At 41.7% G+C, this 23,418-nt stretch overlaps 1 protein-coding gene and 1 long non-coding RNA gene across 8 annotated transcripts in view; one reads left to right on the top strand and one right to left on the bottom strand.

Moving 5' to 3' along the window:
- The window catches only part of PLEKHA7 (pleckstrin homology domain containing A7), a 212,394-nt gene extending 212,004 nt beyond the window's left edge, over positions 1 to 390 (bottom strand). For 4 of the 7 annotated variants that reach the window (XR_006341068.1, XM_043901973.1, XM_043901997.1 and 1 more), the window contains exon 1: positions 86 to 389. Coding sequence is in view for 6 of the 7 variants with exons in the window: in XM_043901973.1 (XP_043757908.1) it covers positions 86 to 285 (200 nt within the window). In the remaining variant the exon portion in view is untranslated. Of the gene's footprint in view, positions 1 to 85 lie in introns of all 7 variants that reach the window. The other 3 variants (XM_043901957.1, XM_043901965.1, XM_043902008.1) reach the window with 2 other exon arrangements.
- LOC122693985 lies at positions 6 to 21,371 on the top strand. The gene is made up of 3 exons (XR_006341075.1): positions 6 to 137; positions 21,034 to 21,171; positions 21,315 to 21,371. It is a non-coding gene; the product is annotated as an uncharacterized LOC122693985 (long non-coding RNA).
- Positions 21,372 to 23,418: the final 2,047 nt, after the last annotated feature.

Here is a 23,418-nt window from a genome sequence, read left to right as displayed (position 1 = left end):
GCGCCGCAGCCGCTCCGGGGGCGCCCGCCCGGCCCGCACCCCCGCCCCGCGCCCCGGCCCGCGTCCTGGCTTTCCCGCGCCGCACTTGATGAAGAAGACGCGGCCGTCCCGGCACACGCCGTAGGACCAGTGCTCAGGTAAAGTGTCCCGCCCGACCGTCGCCGCCGCCATGTTCGCCGCGCGCGGAGCCGCCGCGGGGAGAGGAGGAGGGGGCGGGGGCGGCGCGGGCGGCGGGCCGGCGGGCTCGGCCTGCGCGGGCGCGGGCTGCGCCCCCGGGCGATCCATTCAGGCGCTGGTTCTTCGCGGCGCGGGCGCGCGGCCAGTGCCCGGGCTCGCCGGGTCCCGGCACCGCGGCGGGACTTCGCCGCCGCACCCGCCCTCCGCGGCGCGGGAGCCGCGGCCTTTGTCCCCGCGCCTTCCCCGCCCCCAGCCCGCCGCGTGCCCCTTGGCCCCTGAGGCCGCAGCGGGGCGGGGGCCGCCTTCGGGGCGAGGCGGGCCAACTCCTGAGACAGGCAGACTCCCCGAATGCCCCAGTGAAGCCCACCGGAGCCCCGCCACACAACTTTCCAGGAACTGTACTTCTTGTCTAAACCATCTAAACCTCAACAGGTTACTTCCATATTCCGAGCCCGGGTTTCTTCCACTGTAAAAAGTTAGCAGTAAATACCACATGGGTTAGGACGGTAGATCAAATAGCAGTGGTGCGAAGTGCTTAAATGGACCCTGGCACCTATACGTGCGGTTAATCCCGGGTCAGGCATGATTTCATTTTCCCAAGTTTGCAGCAGGCAGATGAAGCAGGAGGGTACGGGTCTTCCCCAGACACACCAAACACGGAACCCTGAAGATGCGGAGATTACGGGTCTCTACCTTCAATTATTGTCAAGTGATAGGTGCTGAAAGCCATGCTTCATCTCATCCATCTTTAGAAGCACAGACCCCACCCACCCCCAGGCAGGGCCTCTAGTCGGGGCTCTGGAAGCTGGTTTGTGTGGCCGAAGCCTTCTCATGTTCAGGTCTTTGCTCTCATCTCATCTCCTGAGGGTTCTCTCCCCAGACCTGTCTAAAGGAGACCCCTTACTGTTGATTTCTTTACTTCTGTGCACTTAGTTGACATTCTTATTTGTTTATTGCCTGTTTGTTGTATATTATCGAACACACCCACCAGTAAAATGTCAGCTGGATAAGAGGAGGTGCTTGTTCTGTCGCACTCACTGCTATATTCCCAGTTCCTGGAATAGTGCCTGACTGATGTATACAATAAATGCAGGTTGAGTGCATGAAACACACTCCATCCTGACTGCCCTACCCACTGGGAGTGGACAGAGAGGAAGATGGGCTCTGGGAAGGCTGTAATTGGTGGGATGAAACTCATGTAAAAGTGAAACTGTAGGCTTGATTCAGAAAGGAGCCCCACTAATAAGGACCTTAGTCGTGCTAGTGGTAAAGAACTTGCCTGCCAATGCAGGTGACATAAGAGACACTAGTTCGATCCCTGAGTCGGGAAGATCCCCTGGAGGAGGGCATGGCAAACCACTCCAGTATTTTTGCCTGGAGAATCCCATGGACAGAGGAGCCTGGAGGGCTACAGTCCATGGGGGGTTGCAAAGAGTTGGATACAACTGAAGTGACTCAGCAGGCAATAAAAACCTATATTATAGCACAGGGAATTCTACTCAACACTCTGTAATGACCTATATGAGAAAAGAATCTAAAAAGAATGTATGTATTTATAACTAACTCACTTGGCTATACAGTAGAAGCTAACACAACATTGTAAATCAACTGTACTCCAATAAAAATTAATTTTTTTTAAAAAAAAAAGAGGGAATTCCCTGGTGGTCCAGTGGTTAGGGCTCCATGCTTTCACTGCTGCAGTCTCAAATCTGATCCCTGGTCGGGGAACTAAGATCCCACAAGCCACTCACAGTGGCGAAAAAGAAAGAAGGAAAGGCATCCCAGACAGCTGGAATTCAGCTGGACCCTGAAGGACTGTCTCACTCACTGAGATTTGACTGAGAAGAGAGCGCCGCTGAGAGGAGGGATGGGAGAGCAAACATGGGATTGTGGGAGGGGTATGAGGTATGAGAAAACCATAAAGGTACCCTTCCTTGGGAACAGACAGTAGTGTTGGGGACGGAGCCCCATATAAGATAAAAAGAGGGAGTCGTGTGATAGCGGGGGACCTTGAACACCTGTCTCAGAGGGCCTCCTGCCTTTCAGGAGACTCGAGCAAATCACAAGGGGAAAGCAGTGTCTTTGTTGTTAAACATTAATTTAAAAGAATGTATTAAATGGGCAAAGAACATGAACACTCAGTTCACAGAAAATACTTTTAAACAAATGAAAAAATATTCAACCACCTCATAGGAGAGGTAAAATGCAGATTTAAAATAAGGTAAGATTTTTTAGTATCAGACTGACAAAAGTGCACATTGTAAAGAAAGACATTCTTTTGTTTGTTTGTTGTTGGTGGGACTATAAAACGGTTGTCTTTTTGGAGGCAATTTGGCAACAGCTATTCTAATTTAAGTGCGTTTTTTTTTTTAATACATGTACCTTTGCCCTAGCAATTCCACTACTAGAAATTTATCCTACATTAATGCTCACACAGGGGCACAAAGACATGTGTAATAGCGTATTCACTGCAATAGAGTATTCAATAGTTACAAAAGACCAAAAACAACCTAAGTGTCTATCCCCCCAAAAATGGGTTTGTATGGTGACAGATGTTAACTAGATATATTGTGGTGATGTTTTACAATAAATACAAATATTGAATCATCATGCTGTAACCTGGAACTAACTCAATGTCGTATGTCCATTACACCCCAGTTTTTTAAGTGGGTTGAATTATGCCATACTCCTAAAATAGGATGCTATACAGCTATTTAAAAGAATGAGATAGATCTCTATGTACTAGTGCAGAATAGTCTCTGAGATATTAAATGAAATGCAAAATGCAGAACTGTGTATGTGATATGCTACTATTAACATATAGGGTACATCATGGCTGATTATTTGTATCCCATCTTCAACAACAATATGGCATCCATCCACAGAAAGGAGTGCTTTTATGGGAGCTGTGGGACCCAGCATCATATGCCGAGGGACCCAAGAGGAGTCTTACCTACATATAGTTCAATCAATACCTTGATCCCAGCTTGTGGACCCTTGAGGGGCCTATGAACCAACTGTAGCCCCTCTCAGACACAGTCCAGAAGTCATGGAAAACACTGTCGTAGAAAATCACCCACAGACAAGAAGGTCTTCATGGAAGTTCAGGTTTGGTGTGAAATTCCAACACACCACTGGAGCAAAAAAATACAAATCTGGATGCATTGAAAAGGGAAGTTAGTAAAAACTAGAGAAAGGAGATGCTCTTTCAAATGCAAAGAAAGACAGCAACTCAAAACTTCAGGGAACATGAAAAATCAGTGAAACATGATACCACCAACAAATCACAATAATCCTCTAGTGACCAATGTCAAAAAAAAACTAGAGAAAGGAGATGCTCTTTCAAATGCAAAGAAAGACAGCAACTCAAAACTTCAGGGAACATGAAAAATCAGTGAAACATGATACCACCAACAAATCACAATAATCCTCTAGTGACCAATGTCAAAAACATGGAGATATGCAATTTACCCAATAAATAATTCTAAATATCTCTGTTTAAGGAAACTCAATGAGCTACAAAAAAACTCAGAAGGACAATTCAGTGAAATCAGGAAAACAATTTATGAACAAAATGAGAATTTAACCAGATAGAAATAAGAAAAATAATTTAAAAGGTAATCACTTTATAGTGTAATAACAATCAAATTATAATGCTGTACCAGAAAACTTAAAACAAAGAAAAGAAAAGAAAGAACCACAAAGAAATTCTGTAGCTAAAGAATACAATGAAATTTTAAAAAAAAATTTCAACAGAGAACATCAACTGCAGAATGGGTCAAATACAGGAAAGAATCTGTGGGTTAGAAAATAGGAATTTTGTTAGGAGAATTGAAAAAAAGAAAAAATAGGAATTTTGACATTATCCAGTCAGAGGAGAACAACAACAAAAAGAATGAGAAAGAGTAAAGAAAGCCCACCTCATCTATGGGGTACTATCAGAAGAAATAATTTGTGAATTATTGTAGTTCCAGATGGAGACAGGGGCAGAAAGCTTTAAAAAAAAAAAAAAAAAAAGTAATAAATAAGGAAATCCCTGGCAGTTCAGTGGTTAAGACTTAGTCTTCCAGTGCAGGGGGTGCAGGTTCAATCCCTGGTCTGGAAGCTAAGATCCCACATATCTGGCGTCCAAAAACCCAAAACATTAAAAAAAGAAAAAAGAAGAAGCAATATTGTAACAAATTCAACAAAGACTTAAAAATGGTCCACATCAAAAAAAAGTTTGAAAATATTAAAAAACAATGACTGGTGGAAATTCCCTGGAGGTCCAGTGATTAGGGCTCTACACTCTAATTGCTGAGGGCCCAGGTTTGATCCCTGGTCAGGAAACTAAGATCCCATAAGCTGTGCAGCTGAGCCAAAAAATAAAACATATTTAACAAAGTAAGTCAGAAAGAGAAAGACAAATACCATATGATATCACTTATATGGAGAACCTAAAATACAACACAAATGAACATATTTACAGAACAGAAACAGACTCATAGACATAGAGAATAGATGTGGTTTCCAGGAGCAGGGTAGAAGAAAGGATTGGGAATCTGGGATTAGTAGGTGCAAACTATTACGTATAGGATTGATAAACAACAAGGTCCTTCTATATGGTACAAGGAACTATATTCAATATCCTGTGGTAAACCATAATGGAAAAGAATATGAAAAAGTGTGTGTATATATATACATATATATATATATATATATTTGTGTGTATATGAGTAACTTTGTTATATAGCTGAAATTAACATTGTAAATCAAATAAATCAACTACAATAAAATTTTAAAAATCAGTGCAATTCTATATACTAACAACAAAATGTCTGAAAAAGAAATAAAACACTTCCATTCACAGTAATGTCAAAAGCAATAAAATACAGAGGAATAAATTTAACCAGTGTTGTGAAAGATCTGTGCAGTGGAAACTATAAGATTTTGACAAAAGAGAACTGAAAACACAAATAAATGGACAGATATCCTGGTCATGGATCAGAAGAATTAATACCTTGAAAATGTCCACAGTACTCAAAGCTATATATAGATTCAGTGCAATCCCTATCAAAATTCCAATAGCATTTTTCACAGAAATAGAAAAAATAATCCAAAAATTCATATGGTACCACAAAAGACCCTGAGTAGCTGAAGTAATCCTGTGAAAGAAGAACAAAGCTGGATGGATCACACATTCTGATTTCAAACTATCTTACAAAGCTACAGTAATTAAAACAGTATGGTACTGCCATTAAAATGACACAAAAAAACAATGGAACAGAATTGAGAGCCCAGAAATAAACCTCACATAAACTGTCAACTAATATTTGACAAGGGAGTCAAGAACACTCAGTGGGTAAAGAACAGTCTCTTCAGTAAATGCAAAAACTGGACAGTCACCCCAGAAGAAAGAAATTGGACCCCTGTCTTAAACCACTCACAAAAACTAACTCAAATGGATTAAAGACTCAATCATAAGACCTGAAATCATAAAACCTGAAGAGAACATAAGAAAGAAGCTCCTTAAAAAGAAAAAAAGAAAGAAGCTCCTTGACACTGGATTTGGCAATGATTTTTTAGACGACACCAAATGCATAAGCAACAAAAGCAAAAATAAACAAGAGTACATCAAAATAAAAGCTTCTGCAAAGAAACAGTCAATTAAGTGAAAAGGCAACCTGTAGAATGGAAGAAAATATTTGCAAGTCATATATCTGATAAAAGGTTAATATCTAAAATATATAAGGAGCTCCTACAAGTTGATAACCAAAAGAAATTAAAAATAGGCAGAAGAACTGAACAAACATTTTCCAAAGAAGATATGGGCTTCCCTGGTGGCTCAGACTGTAAAGATTCTGCCTGCAATGCAGAAGACGGAAGTTCGATCCCTGAGTTGGGAAGATCCCCTGGAGAAAGGAATGGCTACCAATTACAGTATTCTTGCTTGGAGAATTCCATGGACAAAGAAGATATACAAGTGACCAAGATGGTCAACGTCACTAGTTATCAGGGAAATGTAAATCAACACCACAATGAAATAACACCTCACACCTGTTAGGATGGCTAGCATCAAGAAGACAAGAAATAACAAGTGTTGGTGAGGGTGTGGAGAAAAGGGAACCTTTGTGCATCGGTGGGGATTTAAATTTGTATAGTCACTATGGAAAACAGTATGGTGATTCCTTAGAATTATCTTATGATCCAGCAATCCCACTTCTGGTATATACTCGAAGGAAATGAAATCAGGATCTCAAAGAGATACCTGCACTCTGATGTTCCTTGTAGCATCATTCACAATAATCAAGATATGCAAACAACCTAAACTGTCCATCTATGGATGAATGAATAAAAGTTGTGAGATGTATGTATTTTAAAATTTTAGCCATGAAAAAGAAGGAAATTCTGCCATTTGTGACAACATGGTTAGATCTTGAGGGTATCATGTAAGTGAAATGTCATACAGAGAAGGACAGATATGGCTTAATATCACTTATATGTAGAATCTAAAAAAGCCAAACTCATAGAAACAGGAAAATGGTGGTTGCAAGGGGCTGGAGGGTGGGGGAAGTGGGGAGATGTTGGTCAAAGGATACAATTAACCCAGTTATTATATAAGATGAATTAGTTCTGGGGATCTAATATACAGCATGGTGATTAGAGTTAACAGTACTGGATTATATACTTGAAAGTTGCTAAGAGACTAGAGTTTAAATATTCTCACCACAAAAAAGAATTGGTAAATATGAAAGGTGATGGAGGTATGAACCAACTGAACTGTGACAATCATTTCACCATGTGTAAGTATATCAGATCAGCACATTGTACTTGTTAAACTTACACAGTGTTATATGTTGATTTTATCTTCATAAAACTGGAATATATATATATGTATATTTATATTATGTGCATATATATAAGTTACAGTCCCTAGATGAAAACACAAGAAAAAGATTAAAGTGACTGTTTTAGTGACAGCAGTAGGAAGAGATTTTTTCCTGTGTTCCTTTTTGTACTATTTGATTTTTTTACCATTTAAAACCTATTTATAGGGACTTCCCTGATGGTCCAGTGGTTAAGACTCAATGCTTCTACATGTTTGATCCCTGGTCAGAGAATTAAGATCCCACAGACTGTAGCCAAAAATATATAAGTAAATAGCTTTTAAAAAAGAAAGAAAGAAAACCTGTCTGTAGAATTGGCAGTGAGCCAACCCTGAAGTGGCTGAGGCCTGCTCGTGGAGTCTTGTTGGAGATAAACAACCAGATTCCTTCCAATGACTACTTAGTGGATTTCCTGCATGGATTCCTCCTCGTGAGAGGGTATACCACGCAGACTACAATGAGTTGCCCCGATTTCTGCCCCAAATGGTCACACTGAAAAAGCCCCCTAGGCTCAGTTGGGATTTCACATCTGAGTAGGAAGGGCCTCCCAGCAAGGCATTTTCATCTCCAAGGTGATTCTTGACTCTGATGCACTCTGAGCAGGACTTCAGGAAGGGGCCCAAGTTCTAGCTGTGAATGATGTGGATTTCCAGAATGTTGAGCACAGCAAGGCTTCTGAGATCCTGAAGACAGCTGGTGAAGCCAGCATGCCTGTCTGCTTTTTTTTTTTGTACAATTATCAACATCGAAAAGAGAGGACTGTGCACTAGAGCATTGCAGCCCACAGCCCTCCGCATGGAATCTATGACAGGCTGGCTAGGCCCCTGCACAAACACTGGGGAAACTATACTCTTAGCCCCTCCCCGACCCAGTGGAGTGGGGAAGATAGGGAGACAGACCATGCACTGAGTCAGCCAGCCAACTGCATTACCCAAACTGTGCTGCACTTTCAGTTGCCTAGTTTTCTAGGTGACCTTCAGTCCCTGAAAGGAGAAAGATGATTATGTCCAGGTACAACTTAGCCTGTGGAGAAGTCTGCCAGAAAAGGCAATTGACATTTGTTGAATACTATGTGTTAAGCCTGGCATGCTGCAGTTCATGGAGTCACAAAGAGTCAGACACAGCTTAGCAACTGAACAACAAATGTATTAGGCACTTACATATGTCATATTTTCATTAGATTATAGAAATCAGTAAAAAACGAATCTTGGGGGCCTTCCCATCCTATATGACTAGTTTCATACTCTTTGGAAACTCCACTGGGACTCTGCTTTTTCTCTCTTACTCCCCCCAAAAGTAAAATACATCATTGAGAGGGAAAAATACATCTGTATATTTATGGATAAAATAATGCAATTCACCAAGAGATCTAATAAGAGGTACAATGGAATTATGTATGTATACATAACTCAATAAATATCAGAAGATGTATTTGAGAAAACCATCACTCATTTTAAAAATTATGTTAGAATCTAAATGAAAAATAGTGACAATATCAAATGCTGGTGAGTGTACAGAGAAACTGTCTCTCTCACAAATTGCTAGTGGGAATGTGAAATGGTATAGCCATCCTGGAAGACAGTTTGGCAGTTTCTTAAAAAACTTTAGATTCACTTACTGGATGTCCCGGCATTCTCACTCCTGAATATCCCAGAAAAAATGAAACATATCCACATGAAAACTTGTATGTGATTGTTCATAGCAACTTTTGGTAATAGCCCCAAACTGGAGAGTCCCTTGAACTGCAAAGAGATCAAACCAGTCAATCCTAAAGGAAATCAATCCTGAATATTCATTGGAAGGACTGATGCTGAAGCTGAAGCTCCAATACTTTGGCTACCTGATGCGAAGAGCCGACTCATTGGAAAAGACCCTGATGCTAGGAAAGATTGAAGCCAGGAGAAGGGGACGACAGAGGACAAGATGATTGGATAGTATCACTGACTCAATGGACATGAGTTTGCGCAAGCCCTGGGAGAGGATGAAGGACAGGGAAGCCTGGCATGCTGCAGTCCATGTGGTCGCAAAGAGTTGGACACGACTGGGTTATTGAACAAAAAACCAGACTGGAAACAGACAAATTGTCCTGTAGTAGTTGAATTGTTTTAAAACTGTGGTACATCTATACCATGGAATACACTTAGTAATAAGCAGGAACACACTGTTAATACATAACAATTGAATAGATCTCAAGGCATTATTGTGAGTGGAAAAAAAAGCCAATCTGAAAAGATCACATTATCTGATCCCATAACATTGTCAAATTTTTTAACTTACAGACATGGAGAACTGATCAGTGGTTGCCAGAGGTGAAGGAGGGTGATGGGAAGGGGACAGATGTGGATAAAGGAGTGGCATGAAGGAGATCTTTGTAGTGATGAAATGGTTTGTATCTTGATTGCAATGGTGGTTACACAAATTGATAAAATGACAACAGCAAATTCCCATTGGCTATGTATTTTGGGGCTCTGTGACAATCTAGAAGTGTGGGATGTGGAGCGAGAAGGAAGGGAGGTTCGGGAGGGAGGGGATATGGGTGTACCTATGGCTGATTCTTGATGTATGACAGAAAACCACAAAATTCTATAAAGCAAATATCCTTCAACTAAAAAAGTAAGTGGCAATAAAGTAAAATGACAACAGAATGAAATTGCTGTATTCTGTAGACTATAGAATAATGCACACATACATTGTGCCAATGCAGATTTTCTAATTTTGATATTGTCCCACAGTTACGCAAGATGTAACCATTGGTAAACCTGGGTGGAGGGTAAATACAGACTTCTTTACTGTCTTTGCAAACTTCTGTTTGCAATCTATAATTATCTCAAAATAAAAAATTTAAGAAATGCTTTAGAAAATTACAAATAACCAAATGTTTCTTTTGAGAGTATTTCTCTCAGACACACACAATTTTTTTTCTTTTTGGCCACACTGTGTGGCCCAGGGGATCTTAGTTCCCCACCATCAGTGGAAGTATAGAGTCCTAAGCACTGGACCACCAGGGACCACTGTGTATGTGTGAGTCCTGGCATACACATTCTTTAACAATGAAACATTTAAAGATATTCTCATTAAAATGAACACTTTTAAAAAAAGAACAAGCATACCTATAGTGATGCTATTATTAATATTGTTTTAGAAGTTCTTGCCAATACAGTCAGACCTGAAACAGAAATAAAAGATTTAAGTATTGAGAAGGAAATAAAATTTTCTTCATTTGCAGGCAATAGGGCATAATGTCTTAAAACATGGAGAACCTCAAACACTTAAAATTAACAAGGGAACTCAGGTCCGGGCTAATATCACAAAATTAATAGTTTAATAAGCAGTTGAACTCTTTCCCCCATTATAATAGTAGCAAAAATATAAACAATTTAGAAATAAAGAAAATATATATGCAAAAGAAAAAGCATATGCAAAACATATCTGTAAAGATATGTAAATATAAAACCTATATTTTACCTATCCGTAAAACCTATATGATGAAAACTGATAGTCTTATAACAACTTTGTTTTAAACTTGTAAGTGTAAAAACAATAAAAGCAATACATGTATTCTAATTGTTTTCGTAAGATTTAGAAATTCTAGCAATTACTAGTAACATAATCCAATGAATTATTAGGAAAAATGCTTATATATTCTAGCTCCATACTACCTCAAACAATAGGCATTGGCCACTTGAATTGTAGCTAGCCTGCTTTGTCTCAATTGATATGTGCTCTGAAGAATAAAATAGGGACTTCCCTGGTAGTCCAGTGGCTAATAAGACTCCACGATGCTAATGCAGGGGGCCTGTGTTTGATCCCTGGTCAGGGAACAAGATCCCACATGCTGCAATTAAGATTCAGTTCAGCCAAATAAATAAATATTTTTAAAAGAATAAAATACACAGCAGATTTTGAAGACTTAGTATAAAAAATGTAAAATACCTCATTCTTTAGTCAGTTCGGTTCAGTTCAGTCACTCAATAGTGTCCTACTCTTTGCGATCCTATGAACAAACCCAGGTTCATGAACCAGCACGCCAGGCCTCCCTGTCCATCACCAACTTCTGGAGTTTACCCAAACTCATGTCCATTGAGTCAGTGATGCCATCCAACCATCTCATCCTCTGTCGTCCCCTTCTCCTGCCTTCCATCTTTCAGCATCAGGGTCTTTTCAAATGAGTCAACACTTCGCATCAGGTGGCCAAAGTATTGGAGTTTCAGCTCCAACATCAGTCCTTCCAATGAACACCCAGGACTGATTACCTTTAGGATGGACTGGTTGGATCTCCTTGCAGTCCAAGGGACTCTCAAGAGTCTTCTCCAACACTGCAGTCCAAAAGCATCAATTCTTAGGTGCTCAGCTTTCTTTATAGTCCAACTCTCACATCCATACATGACCACTGGGAAAACCATAGCCTTGACTAGACAGACCTTTGTTGACAAAGTAATGTCTCTACTTTTTAATATGCTGTCTAGGTTGGTCATAACTTTCCTTCCAAGGAGTAAGCATCTTTTAATTTCATGGCTGCAATACCATCTGCAGTGATTTTGGAGCCCCCCAAAAAATAAAGTCAGCCACTGTTTCCACTGTTTCCTCATCTATTTGCCATGAAGTGACGGGACCAGATGCCATGATCTTAGTTTTCTGAATGTTGAGCTTTAAGCCAACTTTTTCACTCTCCTCTTTCACTTTCATCAAGAGGCTCTTTAGTTCTTAGTTATTTATAATAACTAACTTATTAGTTATAACTATAGTTATCACTTAGTTCTTAGTTATTTATAACCTCATTCTTATTTATAATGGTTACATGTTGAAGTAATAATATTTTGGATATGTTGGTTATATGAAATATATTATTAAAATAGTGGTTATTAGAGAAGTTCAAGTTAAAATTTTGTGACTCACATTAGATTTCAATTAGACAGTGTCTTCCTAGCTTTTTCCTTGTTTTTTCCAGTTTTATTGAGATATAATTGACATACATCACTGTGTAAGTTTAAGGTATACAGCATAATGATTTGACTTAAACACATCGTGAGGTGATTATAATACGTTTAATAAGCATTCATCATCTCATACGATAAAAATTTTTAAAAATACAAAAAAGTATTTTTTCTTGTGATGAGAACTTTTAGATTTTACTCTCAATTTTCATACAACAATGTTGTATATATTTATTATGTTGTACATTATATCCCCTTATTTGTCCTATAAATGGAAGTTTGTATCTTCTGAGGGCCTTCGTGGAATTCCCCTTCCTCCCACCGCCTGCCTCTGGTAAACACAAATCTAATCTCTTTTCTATGAGTTGTTTGTTTGTTTTTGAAGTATAATTGACAGAAAACACTATGTTAGTTCCTGTTATAGAATATGGTGATTCAATATTTCTATACATTTCAAAATGATCACCATAGTAAGTCTAGTTACCATCTGTCACCATACAAAGATATTACATAATTATTGACTATTTTCCCCACGCTGCACATTTCATGCCTGACTCAGTTATTTTGCAACTGCAAATTTGTACCTCCTAATTTCCCTTACTTCTCTCTCCTCTACCGGGGTCTCCTCCCCGCCGGCAACCACTTTTTTGTCTTCTATATCTGTTTCTGTTTTGTTGTCTTTGTTCATTTGTTTTTTAGATTCAACATATAAGTGAAATCATACAGGATTTGTCTTTCCCTGTCTGACATACTTCATTTAACATAATACCCTCTAGATCCATCCATATGATCAGTAATGGCAAGATTTCATTCCTCTTTATGGCTGAGTAATATTCCATTGTATTTATATACACCACATCTTCATCCATTCATCTATTGGTGAGCACATAGGTTGCTTCCATATCTTGGCTAATGTAAATAATGCCGCAGTGAACACAGGGGTAAACATATCTTTCCCACTTCGTGTGTTCATTTTCTTTGGAGAAATACCCAGGAGTGGTATGTACTTATTGCCACTTTGTTAATTTGAGGGTTGTTTTTGTAGTTCTCTTCTGTTCCTTTCTTCTTCTTTTGCTCTCTTCCCTTATGATTTGATGATTATCTTTAGTATTATGTTTAGATTCCTTTCTTTTCTGTGTGTATTTGTTATAGATTTTGGGTTTGTGGTTAACATGAGGTTTATATATAGCAATCTTTATATGTATGTTATTATTTTAAGTTGCTGATCTCAAATTTCAGTGTGTTTTAACAACCTGCATTTTTACTCTTCCACAGTCCCCCCCGACATTTACTGTTTTTGACATTACATTTTACATCTTTTTGTTTTGTTTATCCCTTAACTACTTATTGTAGACATAAGTGATTTTATTGCTTTTGTCTTTTAACCTTCCTCTAGCTTTATTCTGATTTATTATCTTCACTGTACCAAATAAGAATAACAATGAAAAGAAAAAAATCTCATTGGTAAAGGCAAATGTACAGTGAAGATGCTTTGACCATATGGACCTTTGTCAGCATAATCAAAGCATTTTCACTGTACATTTGCCTTTACCAATGAGGTTTTTTCCTTTTCATATTTTTAGTTGTGACCTTTTCTGCTTAGAGAAGTCCTTTTTAACATTTCTTACAGAGCTAGTTTCATGGTTCTAAACTGTTAGCTTTTGCTTGTCTGTCAGACTTAGTGTGATTTTGTACACCCTTTGAGGGTGGAGTGTCTTTCCTACAGCTCTCTGGCTCCTCTGAAAGCAAGCCCTGCTGGCCTTCAAAGCCAAATGTTCCAGTGTCTTGTCTCCCTGGTGCAAGACTCCCAGGTTGAGGAGCCCAATGTGGGGGGCTCAGACTGCTCACTCCTTGAGGAAACCTCTGCAATTGTAGTTATCCTCCTGTTTGAGGGTCGCCCGCCTGGGGATCTTGACTATCCTGTGACTCCACCCCTCCTAGCTATCTTGTTGTGGTTCCTTCTTTACATCTTGAGTTGTAGAAGACCATTTCTGCTAGATCTCAGGTCTTTCTCATCAACAGTGCCCTGCAAATAGTTGTAATTTTGCTGTGCCCAAGGGAAGAGGTGAGCTCAGGGTCTTCAGACTCTACACCTTAGCCATGCCCCCATTTTAGCTTTCTCATATCACACTTTCATGTACCTATAGACCTTACTGCTTATTAGAATTACTTGGGAACTTTAACAAAAATCCCTGTACCCTACCACAAGCAATATAATTGGTATTGGACTTCCCTGATGGTCCAATGGTTAATTGTCCCTGTCAATGCAGGGGACATGGGTTTGATCCCTGGTCCGGGAAAATTCCACATGCCACAGGGCGACTAAGTCCGTGTGCCTCAACTACGGAGCCCACATGCCCTCGAGCCTGTGCTCTTCAGCAAGAAAAGGCATCACAGCAAGAAATCCAGGCACCATAACTAGAGTAGCCCCTGCTCGCCGCAACCAAAGAAAGCTTACAGGCAGCAATAAAGACCCAGTGCTGCCAAAAATAAATAAATAAATCATTAAATATGTATATAAAAAAAAATTGGTGTTGGTGCATTGGTATGGCCCTAAAATGCCCAAGGTGATTCTAATGTACACCCAAGATTAATAAGCACCACTACCGACTATCAAGCACCACTACAAAGCCATCAGGCCTAAAGAATTCTTTTCCAAATTTTTCATTTTATATAATTAAGAAAAGACTCTCCACAATGGTGACTTTTTATATGCCCTCTATCCCAAGACTATGGCCAGAGGGATGTTAAGGTCACCAAGAATAATTTGGAGGTGGCCAAGGACTTGTTTTTAAAGTGTTTTCAAGTCTACCAATAACTCTTGACATTTAGAAATGAATATGATATGAATGTTTAAAATCATGTTTTCTTTTCAATAAAAAAAAAAAAAAAAAAAAAGACTCTCCACAGGCTAAGAAGTACCATTTGAATTCAGCGTAAAGACATGATGCCAGTTCCATTCTGGATCGATACCTCCTGTAATTGATCAAAACAAGATGTGAATTTTTCCCAGCCAATTTCCTTAGCCATGGCAAATTTCTCAGTTTATAAAAACAAAGTAATAATTTTTTTAAAAAAGTTTTACATACTCTTTGTCTTTGGCTGAGTATAATTACAAATATTTGAACTGGATGGAATTTAAAACACAGAAAGCTTGTGTGGTTTCTCACCTTTTCTGATCATAGCATCTCTTGAAGGTAGTCAGGGCAACAGTTTTTAATCCTCATTTTGAGAGGAGGATACAGATGCCCACAGAGAGCAACTGGGTCTCCTAAGACCGTGTGGCTAGTAATGTGGCCTGGCCTAGACTCCACCAGCACACCTCTTTACATCTGTCCAAGGGCCTTCGCAGCCTAATTATCAGGACAAATCACCACTACCTGTGGTAAGAAGAGCTTTTGTCCAGAGGCTTCCCTGCTGGTTCAGACAGTAAAGAATCTGCCTTCTATGCAGGAGACCCACGCTCAATCCCTGGGTCTGGAAGATCCCCTGGAGAAGCAAATGGCAACCCACTCCAGTATTCTTGCCTTGAGAATTCCATGGACAGAGGAGCCTGCTGGGCTACGTACAATCTGTGGGACTGCAAAGAGTCGGACAAGACTGAGCAACTAACACTTTCACATTTCCTTTCTCTTGACTGGTCCTAGGGAAGGACTATATATAGGACAGTCCTGCTTATAACATATCACTAAGCCATCAGCTTTTAAAAAAAATATTTTATTTATTTGGCTGCACCAGGTTTTAGTTGTGGCATGTGAAATCTTTTAGTTGCAGCATTTGGAATCTAGTTCCCTAACCAATGATCAAACCTGGACCCCCTGTATTGGGAGCATGGAGTCTTAGCCACTGGACCACTAGGGAAGTCCCTAAAGAGCTTATTATTAGTATATGGCCCAACAAATAGAAGGTGCTCAATAAGTAAAAATTCCTTTCTGTCTTCGACTCATTTACTACCACTTCCCTTTCTTCCCTTGTCCCACCCAACAGTATCTTCATCTGTGCATTTGATCAATACATATTAATTCAATACATATTATATGCCAGGCACAGATCAAAGGGTGCTTACACCTGTAGGTGTTTGCATAAAACAAATACCATCCCTCCTTGCCTGCATGGAACATCTAGTCCCCATCTTCACATCTGGCAGTTCTGACCTGTTAATTCCTGCCTCCCTAGCTCTATACAGGCCATCCCTCCACACAAGCCTAAAGCAGCTTTCCCACTCTATTCCTTCAGAATCTGACCTAAATTCTTCTCCATGGAGCCTCTGAACCCTCAGGGACACTCTCAGCCGGAGGGACTCACTAGAGCCTCAGCCAGCTTCCTGCTGCCCTCTGGTGGGACTGCATGGGACTCATGGTCCCACTAAATCTCTGGGAACTGCCGCTCACTTGGGTAGGCAGGCCCAAGAGACCTGTGTCCCCACAACCTACTAGCTTTCCCTGGACCCTGTGGCTCAAGGCTGGGATCTGTGTGACCCTGAGTCAGAGCCAGAAGTGTCCCAAAAGCCATTACTATCAGAGTCAGTACTGTAAGGGAGGGCAGTGATACTGGGGTGTGTGTGTGTGTGTGTGTAAGGGCAGTGATACTGGGGTGTGTGTGTGTGTGTGTGTGTGTGTGTGTGTGTGTGTGTGTGTGTGTGTGTGTGTGTGTGTGTTGGCATGGGGCAGGGCTTCAGGTGAAATACCTTTAATAGAACTCTTTCATTCTTTTACTGTGTTGTTTGCTTGTTTTTTTAATATCTTGTATTGTGTTGTATTGTTCAGTAGCTTGGTCGTGTCTGACTCTTTGCAAGCCCATGGACTACAGCATGCGAGGCTTCCCTGTCCTTCACCATCTCCCAGAGTTTGTTCAAACTCATGTCCATTGAGTCAGTGATGCCATCCAACCATCTCATCTTCTGTCACCCCCTTCTCCTCCTGCCTTCCATCTTTCAGCATCAGGGGCTTTTCCAGTGAGTCGGCTCTTCGCATCAGGTGGCCAAAGTATTGGAGCTTCAGCTTCAGTTCTTCCAATGAATATTCAGGGTTGATTTCTTTTAGGATTGACTGGTTTGATGTCCTTGCTGTCCAAGGGACTCTCAAGCATCTTCTCCAACACCACAGTTCAAAAGCATTAATTCTTCAGTGCTCAGCCTTCTATATGATCCAACTCTGATATCCATTCATGACTACTGCAAAAAACCATAGCTTTGACTATATAGACCTTTGCCAGCAAAGGGATATATCTGCTTTTTAATGTGCTGTCTAGGTTTGTCATAGCTTTTCTTCTAAGAAGCAAGCATCTTTTAATTTCATGGCTACAGTCACCATCTGCAGTGATTTTGGAGCCCAAAAAAGTAAAGTCTGTCACTGTTTCCATTTTTTCCCCATCTATTTGCCATGAAGAGATGGGCCTGGCTGCCATGATCTTAGTTTTTTGAATGTTGAGTTTTAAACCAGCTTTTTCACTCTCTTCTTTCACCTTCATCAAGAGGCTCTTTAGTTCCTCTTCACTTTCTTCCATTAGGGTGGTGTTATCTGGATATCTTAGGTTATTGATATTTCTCTTGGTGATTGTGATTCCAGCTTGAGCTTCATCCATCCTGGCATTTCACATAATGTACTCTGCATAGAAGTTAAATAAGTAGGGTGACAGTATACAGTCTGACGTTACTCCCTTCCCAATTTGGAACCGGTCCATTGTTCCATGTCCGGTTCTAACTGTTGCTTCTCGACCAACATACAGGTTTCTCTGGAGACAGGTAAGGTGGTTTGGTATTCCTATGTCTTTAAGAATTTTCCACAGTTTGTTGTGATCCACACTGTCAAAGGCTTTAGCATAGTCAATGAAGCAGATGTTTTTCTGGAATTCCCTTGCTTCTTCTATGATCCAACAGTTGTTGGCAATTTGATCTCTGGTTCTTCTGCCTTTTCTAAATCCAGTTTGTACATTTGGACATTCTTGGTTCATATACTGTTGAAGCCTAGCTTAAAGGATTTTGAGCATTACCTTGCTAGCATGTGAAATGAGCTCAAATTTGGAAAACTCAGCACTGGCCACAGGACTGGAGATCAGTTTTCATTCCAATCCCAATGAAAGGTAATGCCAAAGAATGTTCAAACTGCTGTACAATTGCACTCATTTCATTTTTATCTTGTACCCAAAGCAATTCATACTCTTGCATAAACATCAGAAAATAGAAACATGCAAAAGAGAGATTTAAACAGCTCACATAATCCCACCTGGAGACCATTTCTGCTCACACGTGGAGCAGGAACACAGGGGAAAGGGGCACTGGGCCAGCAGCTGTGTGACCTGAACAGACCCCCTTCTCAGAGCCTCACGTCATCCATACACAAAGCAGTATCTCAGTGGCTCAGCCAGTAAAGAATCCACGAACCAAGCACCCCAGTAAAGGGCCTCCTCTGGCTTTCTTCCTATGTGACTCTGAGTCCATAGGCCCAAGCAGTCCCCTCATCAGTGAGACCTTTAGACAGTTACAACTTCCAACTATTTTAAATATTGAAAAGCAGTAAGGTAGGCTAAAGCGAATTACAATTAGGTTAAAAAAAATCCTGAAAAAGTTCTGAAAATTGACAAAAATGCTTAAAAACTATCACACAGTTGAAAATTGCCTTAGGAAGCAAAAAAATTGCCAACACTATAGGAAAAGAAAAAAAAACGGCAACTGGGGAATACTCGTTTTTGATCAGGTCATTGTTTCAATCAAAATGTTGTGTCCACAAAAATGCTTTTAGAAAAACTGCTTTTAGCACAATGCCGTGTCTCTGTGTGAGGTGCCCAGGAAGAGCTTCCGTCTAGCATCCCATGTCCTTGGAAGAATTTTGAGATCCCTGCTCCTGGTGAACAAGGACGAAGTTTGAGATCCCCGCTCCTGGTGAAATAAACGTCAGACCAACTGTGGATTGCAGGTACCAGGCAAGCACTTACTGATTCCCTCATGTCAAGCTCTGTGCTGGGCACTGAAGACTCCAGGCAACTGGAAGGTCCTGCCATCTTCCCTGGGCAGGGCCACAGCCAGTCATAGAGGACAGACAGACAGACCCATCCGCATGTGACTCCAGTTCAGGGTGAGACGAAGTGAGAACTGGGAGTCGTGGTAAGTGTAGAATGGCCGGGAGCCCACTGTCCTGCCCCTCTACCGGCCAGGAAGCTGTAGAAACTCGGCCTCCGCATCCTCAGTAAAATGTTTCCACCTGTGATTTTTGCTGTGAAACACATTATCCCAATACTTAGTACCTTAAAACAATCACTGAATTATTCTCAGGATTCTTCAGGTCAAGAACTCAGATAGGGGACTCCCCTGATGGTCCGGTGGTTAAGAATCTGCCTTCCAATGCAGGGAACACGGGTTCTATCCCTGGTCAGGGAACTAAGATCCCACCTGCCAAGATGCAACTAAGACTGAGCAACACATCTACTGAGCCTGGGCGCTACTAGAGGAAATCCCACGCCACGATGAAGATCCTGTCTGCCGCAACTAAGACCCAGTGCAGCCAGTCAGTTCAGTCGCTCAGTCGTGTCCAGCTCTTTGCAACCCCAGGGACTGCAGCACGCCTGGCCTCCCTGTCCATCATCAACTCCTGGAGTTTACTCCATTGAGTCGGAGATGCCATCCAACCATCTCATCCTCTGTCATCCCCTTCTCCTCCTGCCTTCGATCTTTCCCAGCATCAGGGTCTTTTCAAATGAGTCAGCTCTTCAAATCAGGTGGCCAAAGTATTGGAGTTTCAGCTCCAACATCAGTCCTTCCAATGAACACTCAGGACTGATTACCTTTAGGATGGACTGGTTGGATCTCCTTGCAGTCCAAGGGACTCTCAAGAGTCTTCTCCAACACCATAGTTCAAAAGCATCAGTTCTTCTGTGCTCAGCTTTCTTTATAGTCTAACTCTCATATCCACACATGACTACTGGAAAAACCATAGCTTTGACTAGACTGACCTTTGTTGGCAAAGTAATGTCTCTGCTCTTTAATATGCTGTCTAGGTTGGTCATAGCTTTTCTTCCAAGGAGCAAGTGTCTTTTAATTTCATAGGAATTAATCACTACAGTCACCATCTGTAGTGATTTTGGAGCCCCCAGAAATAAAGTCTGTCACTGTTTCCATTGTTTCCCCATCTATTTGCCATGAAGTGATGGGACCGGATGCCATGATCTTAGTTTTTTGAATGTTGAGTTTTACGCTAACTTTTTCACTCTCCTCTTTCACTTTCTCCAAGAGGTTTTTTAGTTCTCCGCTTTCTGCCATAAGGATGGTGTCATCTGCATATCTAAGGTTATTGATATTTTTCCCGGCAATCTTGATTACAGCTTGTCCTTCATCCAGCCTGGCATTTTGCGTGATGTACTCTGCATATAAGTTAAATAAACAGAGTGACAATATACAGCCCTGACGTACTCCTTTCCCTATTTGGAACCAGTCTGTTGTTCCATGTCCAGTTCTAACTGTTACTTCTTGACCTGCATACAGATTTCTCAAGAGGCAGGTCAGGTGGTCTGGATTCCCATCTCTCTAAGAATTTTCCAGTTTGTTGTGATCCACACAGTCAAAGGCTTTGGCGTAGTCAATAAAGCAGAAGTAGGTGTTTTTCTGGAACTCTCTTGCTTTTTCTATGATCCAGCAGATGTTGGCAATTTGATCTCTGGTTCCTCTGCCTTTTCTAAATGCAGCTTGAACATCTGGAAGTTCACAGTTCATATACTGTTGAAATGCAGCCAATAATAAATATTAAAAAAAGAATTCAGATAGGCTGTGGCAGGACTGGCTCAGGGCCTTGGTTGAGAAGGTTGGGTGGCTACAGGAGACTTCAGGGCTGGGCCAGGAGTCATGTGGAGACACCCTCACCCAGGTGCCCAGGTAGTACTGGCTGGTGTCCCGGCCTCCAGCGTGGCCGGATTCCAGGGCACCTGCACATGGCCTCGGCTCTCTCAGCTTGGAGGTCTCAGGGTCAACCTTCCTACCCCCTACCTGAGTGTCCCAGGTAACAAGACTTTTCTGCCCTAGCTTCAGAAGTTCTGAAGTGTCACTCCTTTTGAATTCTTTTCTTTAGAAGCAAATCACAGTCCTGGCAGATTGATGGGGAGGATGACTAGACCCCAGCTCTTGAGCGGAGAATGAAGAGTGTGGGCCTCCCCTACCCAGCACGGGGCCGTGGACTTGAGCAGAGACCAGCTAGACATGGGTGGAGGTAAGATGGGAGAGAAGCTGAACTTGTCTCTCCTGGGGCAGTTTCACTTGATTCTGACTTCAGTTTCCCTGAAGACTCTACATCTTCAGTCCAGAGCTTTCTTCTGAGCTTCAGACATGTATGCTGATGCTCTCTATTAATAGAGTGACTCCCAGAATTAAATGAGATAGGACTTCCCTGGTGGTCCAGTGGATAAGAATCAGCCTGCCAATGTGGAGGACACAGGTTCCATCTCTGGTCCAGAAGATCCCACATGCTGCAAGGCAACTAAGTCCATGTACCACAGCTACAGAGCCTGCACCCTAGAGCCTGTGCTCCGCAACAAGAGAAGCCTGTGCACGGCAACTAGAGAAAGCCCATGCAGTTATGAGGAGCTAGCACAGCCAAAAAATAAATATTTTTTTAAAAAGAATTAAATGAGATAATATTTATAATGTCTTTAATGAAATGCCTCACACATGCAAGTGTTCCTTGTTACTTATTATTTGACCTAGTTGGATATTTTATAGACAGTTCAAACTCAACATCTCCAAAACTGAACTCATAATGTGCTGTTCACACCTGTGCCCACCCAGAGTTCCCTGTCTTCTTGAATAGACCTCCACCCCTCCTCCTGCCCATGCCAGAGACTGGCAGTCATCTTTCATACCTCTGTCTCTTTTACTCCCCACATCCAACCCAACCCCAAGGCTTGACAGGTTTGCTCTCTAGATATTTCTCCAACTTCTCCACTCTTCTCTCTCTATAATGATACCTTAGTCCAAGCCACAGTCATCTCTGCTTTGGACTCTGGCCTCCTCTCTGGTCTCTCAAATTCACTAGGTCCAGCTCCCCTTCCATTCACCTTCATCCATTCTCCAACCAGCGGGCAGCCAGAATACTTTAAACATGTAAAGCTGATGACAGTACTTATGCTGATTAAAACGCTTTATCCTTGTTGCTCTAAACAAAAGATGTGTGTGCTCAGCTGTGTCCGACTCTTTGTGGCCCCATGGACTGTAGCCCCCCACTCTTACCCCCCGACCTCCCGGCTTCTCTGTCCATGGAAGTTTCCAGGCAAGAATATTGGAGTGAGTTTCTGTTTCCTACTTCAGAGGATCTTCCTGACCCAGGGATTGAAACCACATCTCTGGCATCTCCTGCATTGACAGGCAGATTCTTTACCACTGCACCACCTGGAAGCCCTATTTGTCTATTCATCATGTATTTACTGCCATATCTTCACCTGTGTTTTAGTCTTGCACATGAGGATGATGCTACTTTTCTGGTCATGACAGATAAGCAGCATGTGTTTGTGCTAAGACGTGTTCGGCTTTTTGTGACCCCATGGACAGTAGCCCGCCAGACTCCTCTGTCCATGGGGCTCTTCAGGCAAGAATACTGGAGTGGGTTGCTGTGCCCTCCTCCAGGGGATCTTCTCAACCCAGGGATCCAACCGATGTCTCCTATGTCTTTTGCACTGGCAAGCGGGTTCTTTACCACTTAGTCACCTGGGAAGCCCAAACAGCTCCTTTCAAAGGCCTATGAAGTCCTGTGAATCTGACCCCTGCCTCCCCACTTCCTTCTCCAACTCACTGGGCTCTCTCTGCCAAAAGGCCTTTATAAAGGCTATTTCCTGTGCATAGAATGCCCACTACAATCCCCCCTCTTCACTCCCCCTTACATCTCAAGCTCAAGAGCCACTTCCTCAGGGAAACCTTCTCTGCCCCCTTTGGTGAAATTCACCCATCCCACCACCACCCTCGGGCTTCCCTTGTGGCTCAGCTGGTAAAGAATCTGCTTGAAATGGGGGAGATCTGGGTTTGATCCCTGGGTTGGGAAGATCCCATGGAGAAGGGAAAGACTACCCACTCCCATATTCTGGCCTGGAGAATTCCATGGACTGTATAGTTACGGGGTTGCAAAGAGTCAGATACAACTGAGCGACTTTCACTTTCACCACCACCCTCAGCTCTTATAGCACCAGGCCTGGCTCCTCTGTAGCACTTGCTACCATTGGCACCTGCATTTGTATGGTGATTCTTTAATATCTCTCCCCTCCAAAACCCTATAGGCTCCATGAGAGCAGGGACCATATTGGTTATGCTCACTGTTATATCTCAAAGCTTAACGTAGCATTTGACACATGGTTCAGTAAATATTTGTTGATTGGAATGAGGGATGGATGGATGAGAGAGGAGACGGGACAGGGCCATTGTTAGCATCTCGAAAGATGCTGCTGAATGAAGAAATAAAAGGGCAGATTGG

The sequence above is a fragment of the Cervus elaphus genome, chromosome 1 (assembly GCF_910594005.1).
Source record: "Cervus elaphus chromosome 1, mCerEla1.1, whole genome shotgun sequence".
Lineage (NCBI taxonomy): Eukaryota > Metazoa > Chordata > Mammalia > Artiodactyla > Cervidae > Cervus > Cervus elaphus.
Note: the sequence above shows the minus strand (reverse complement) of the source record. Positions and strands in the feature narration are given on the sequence as shown.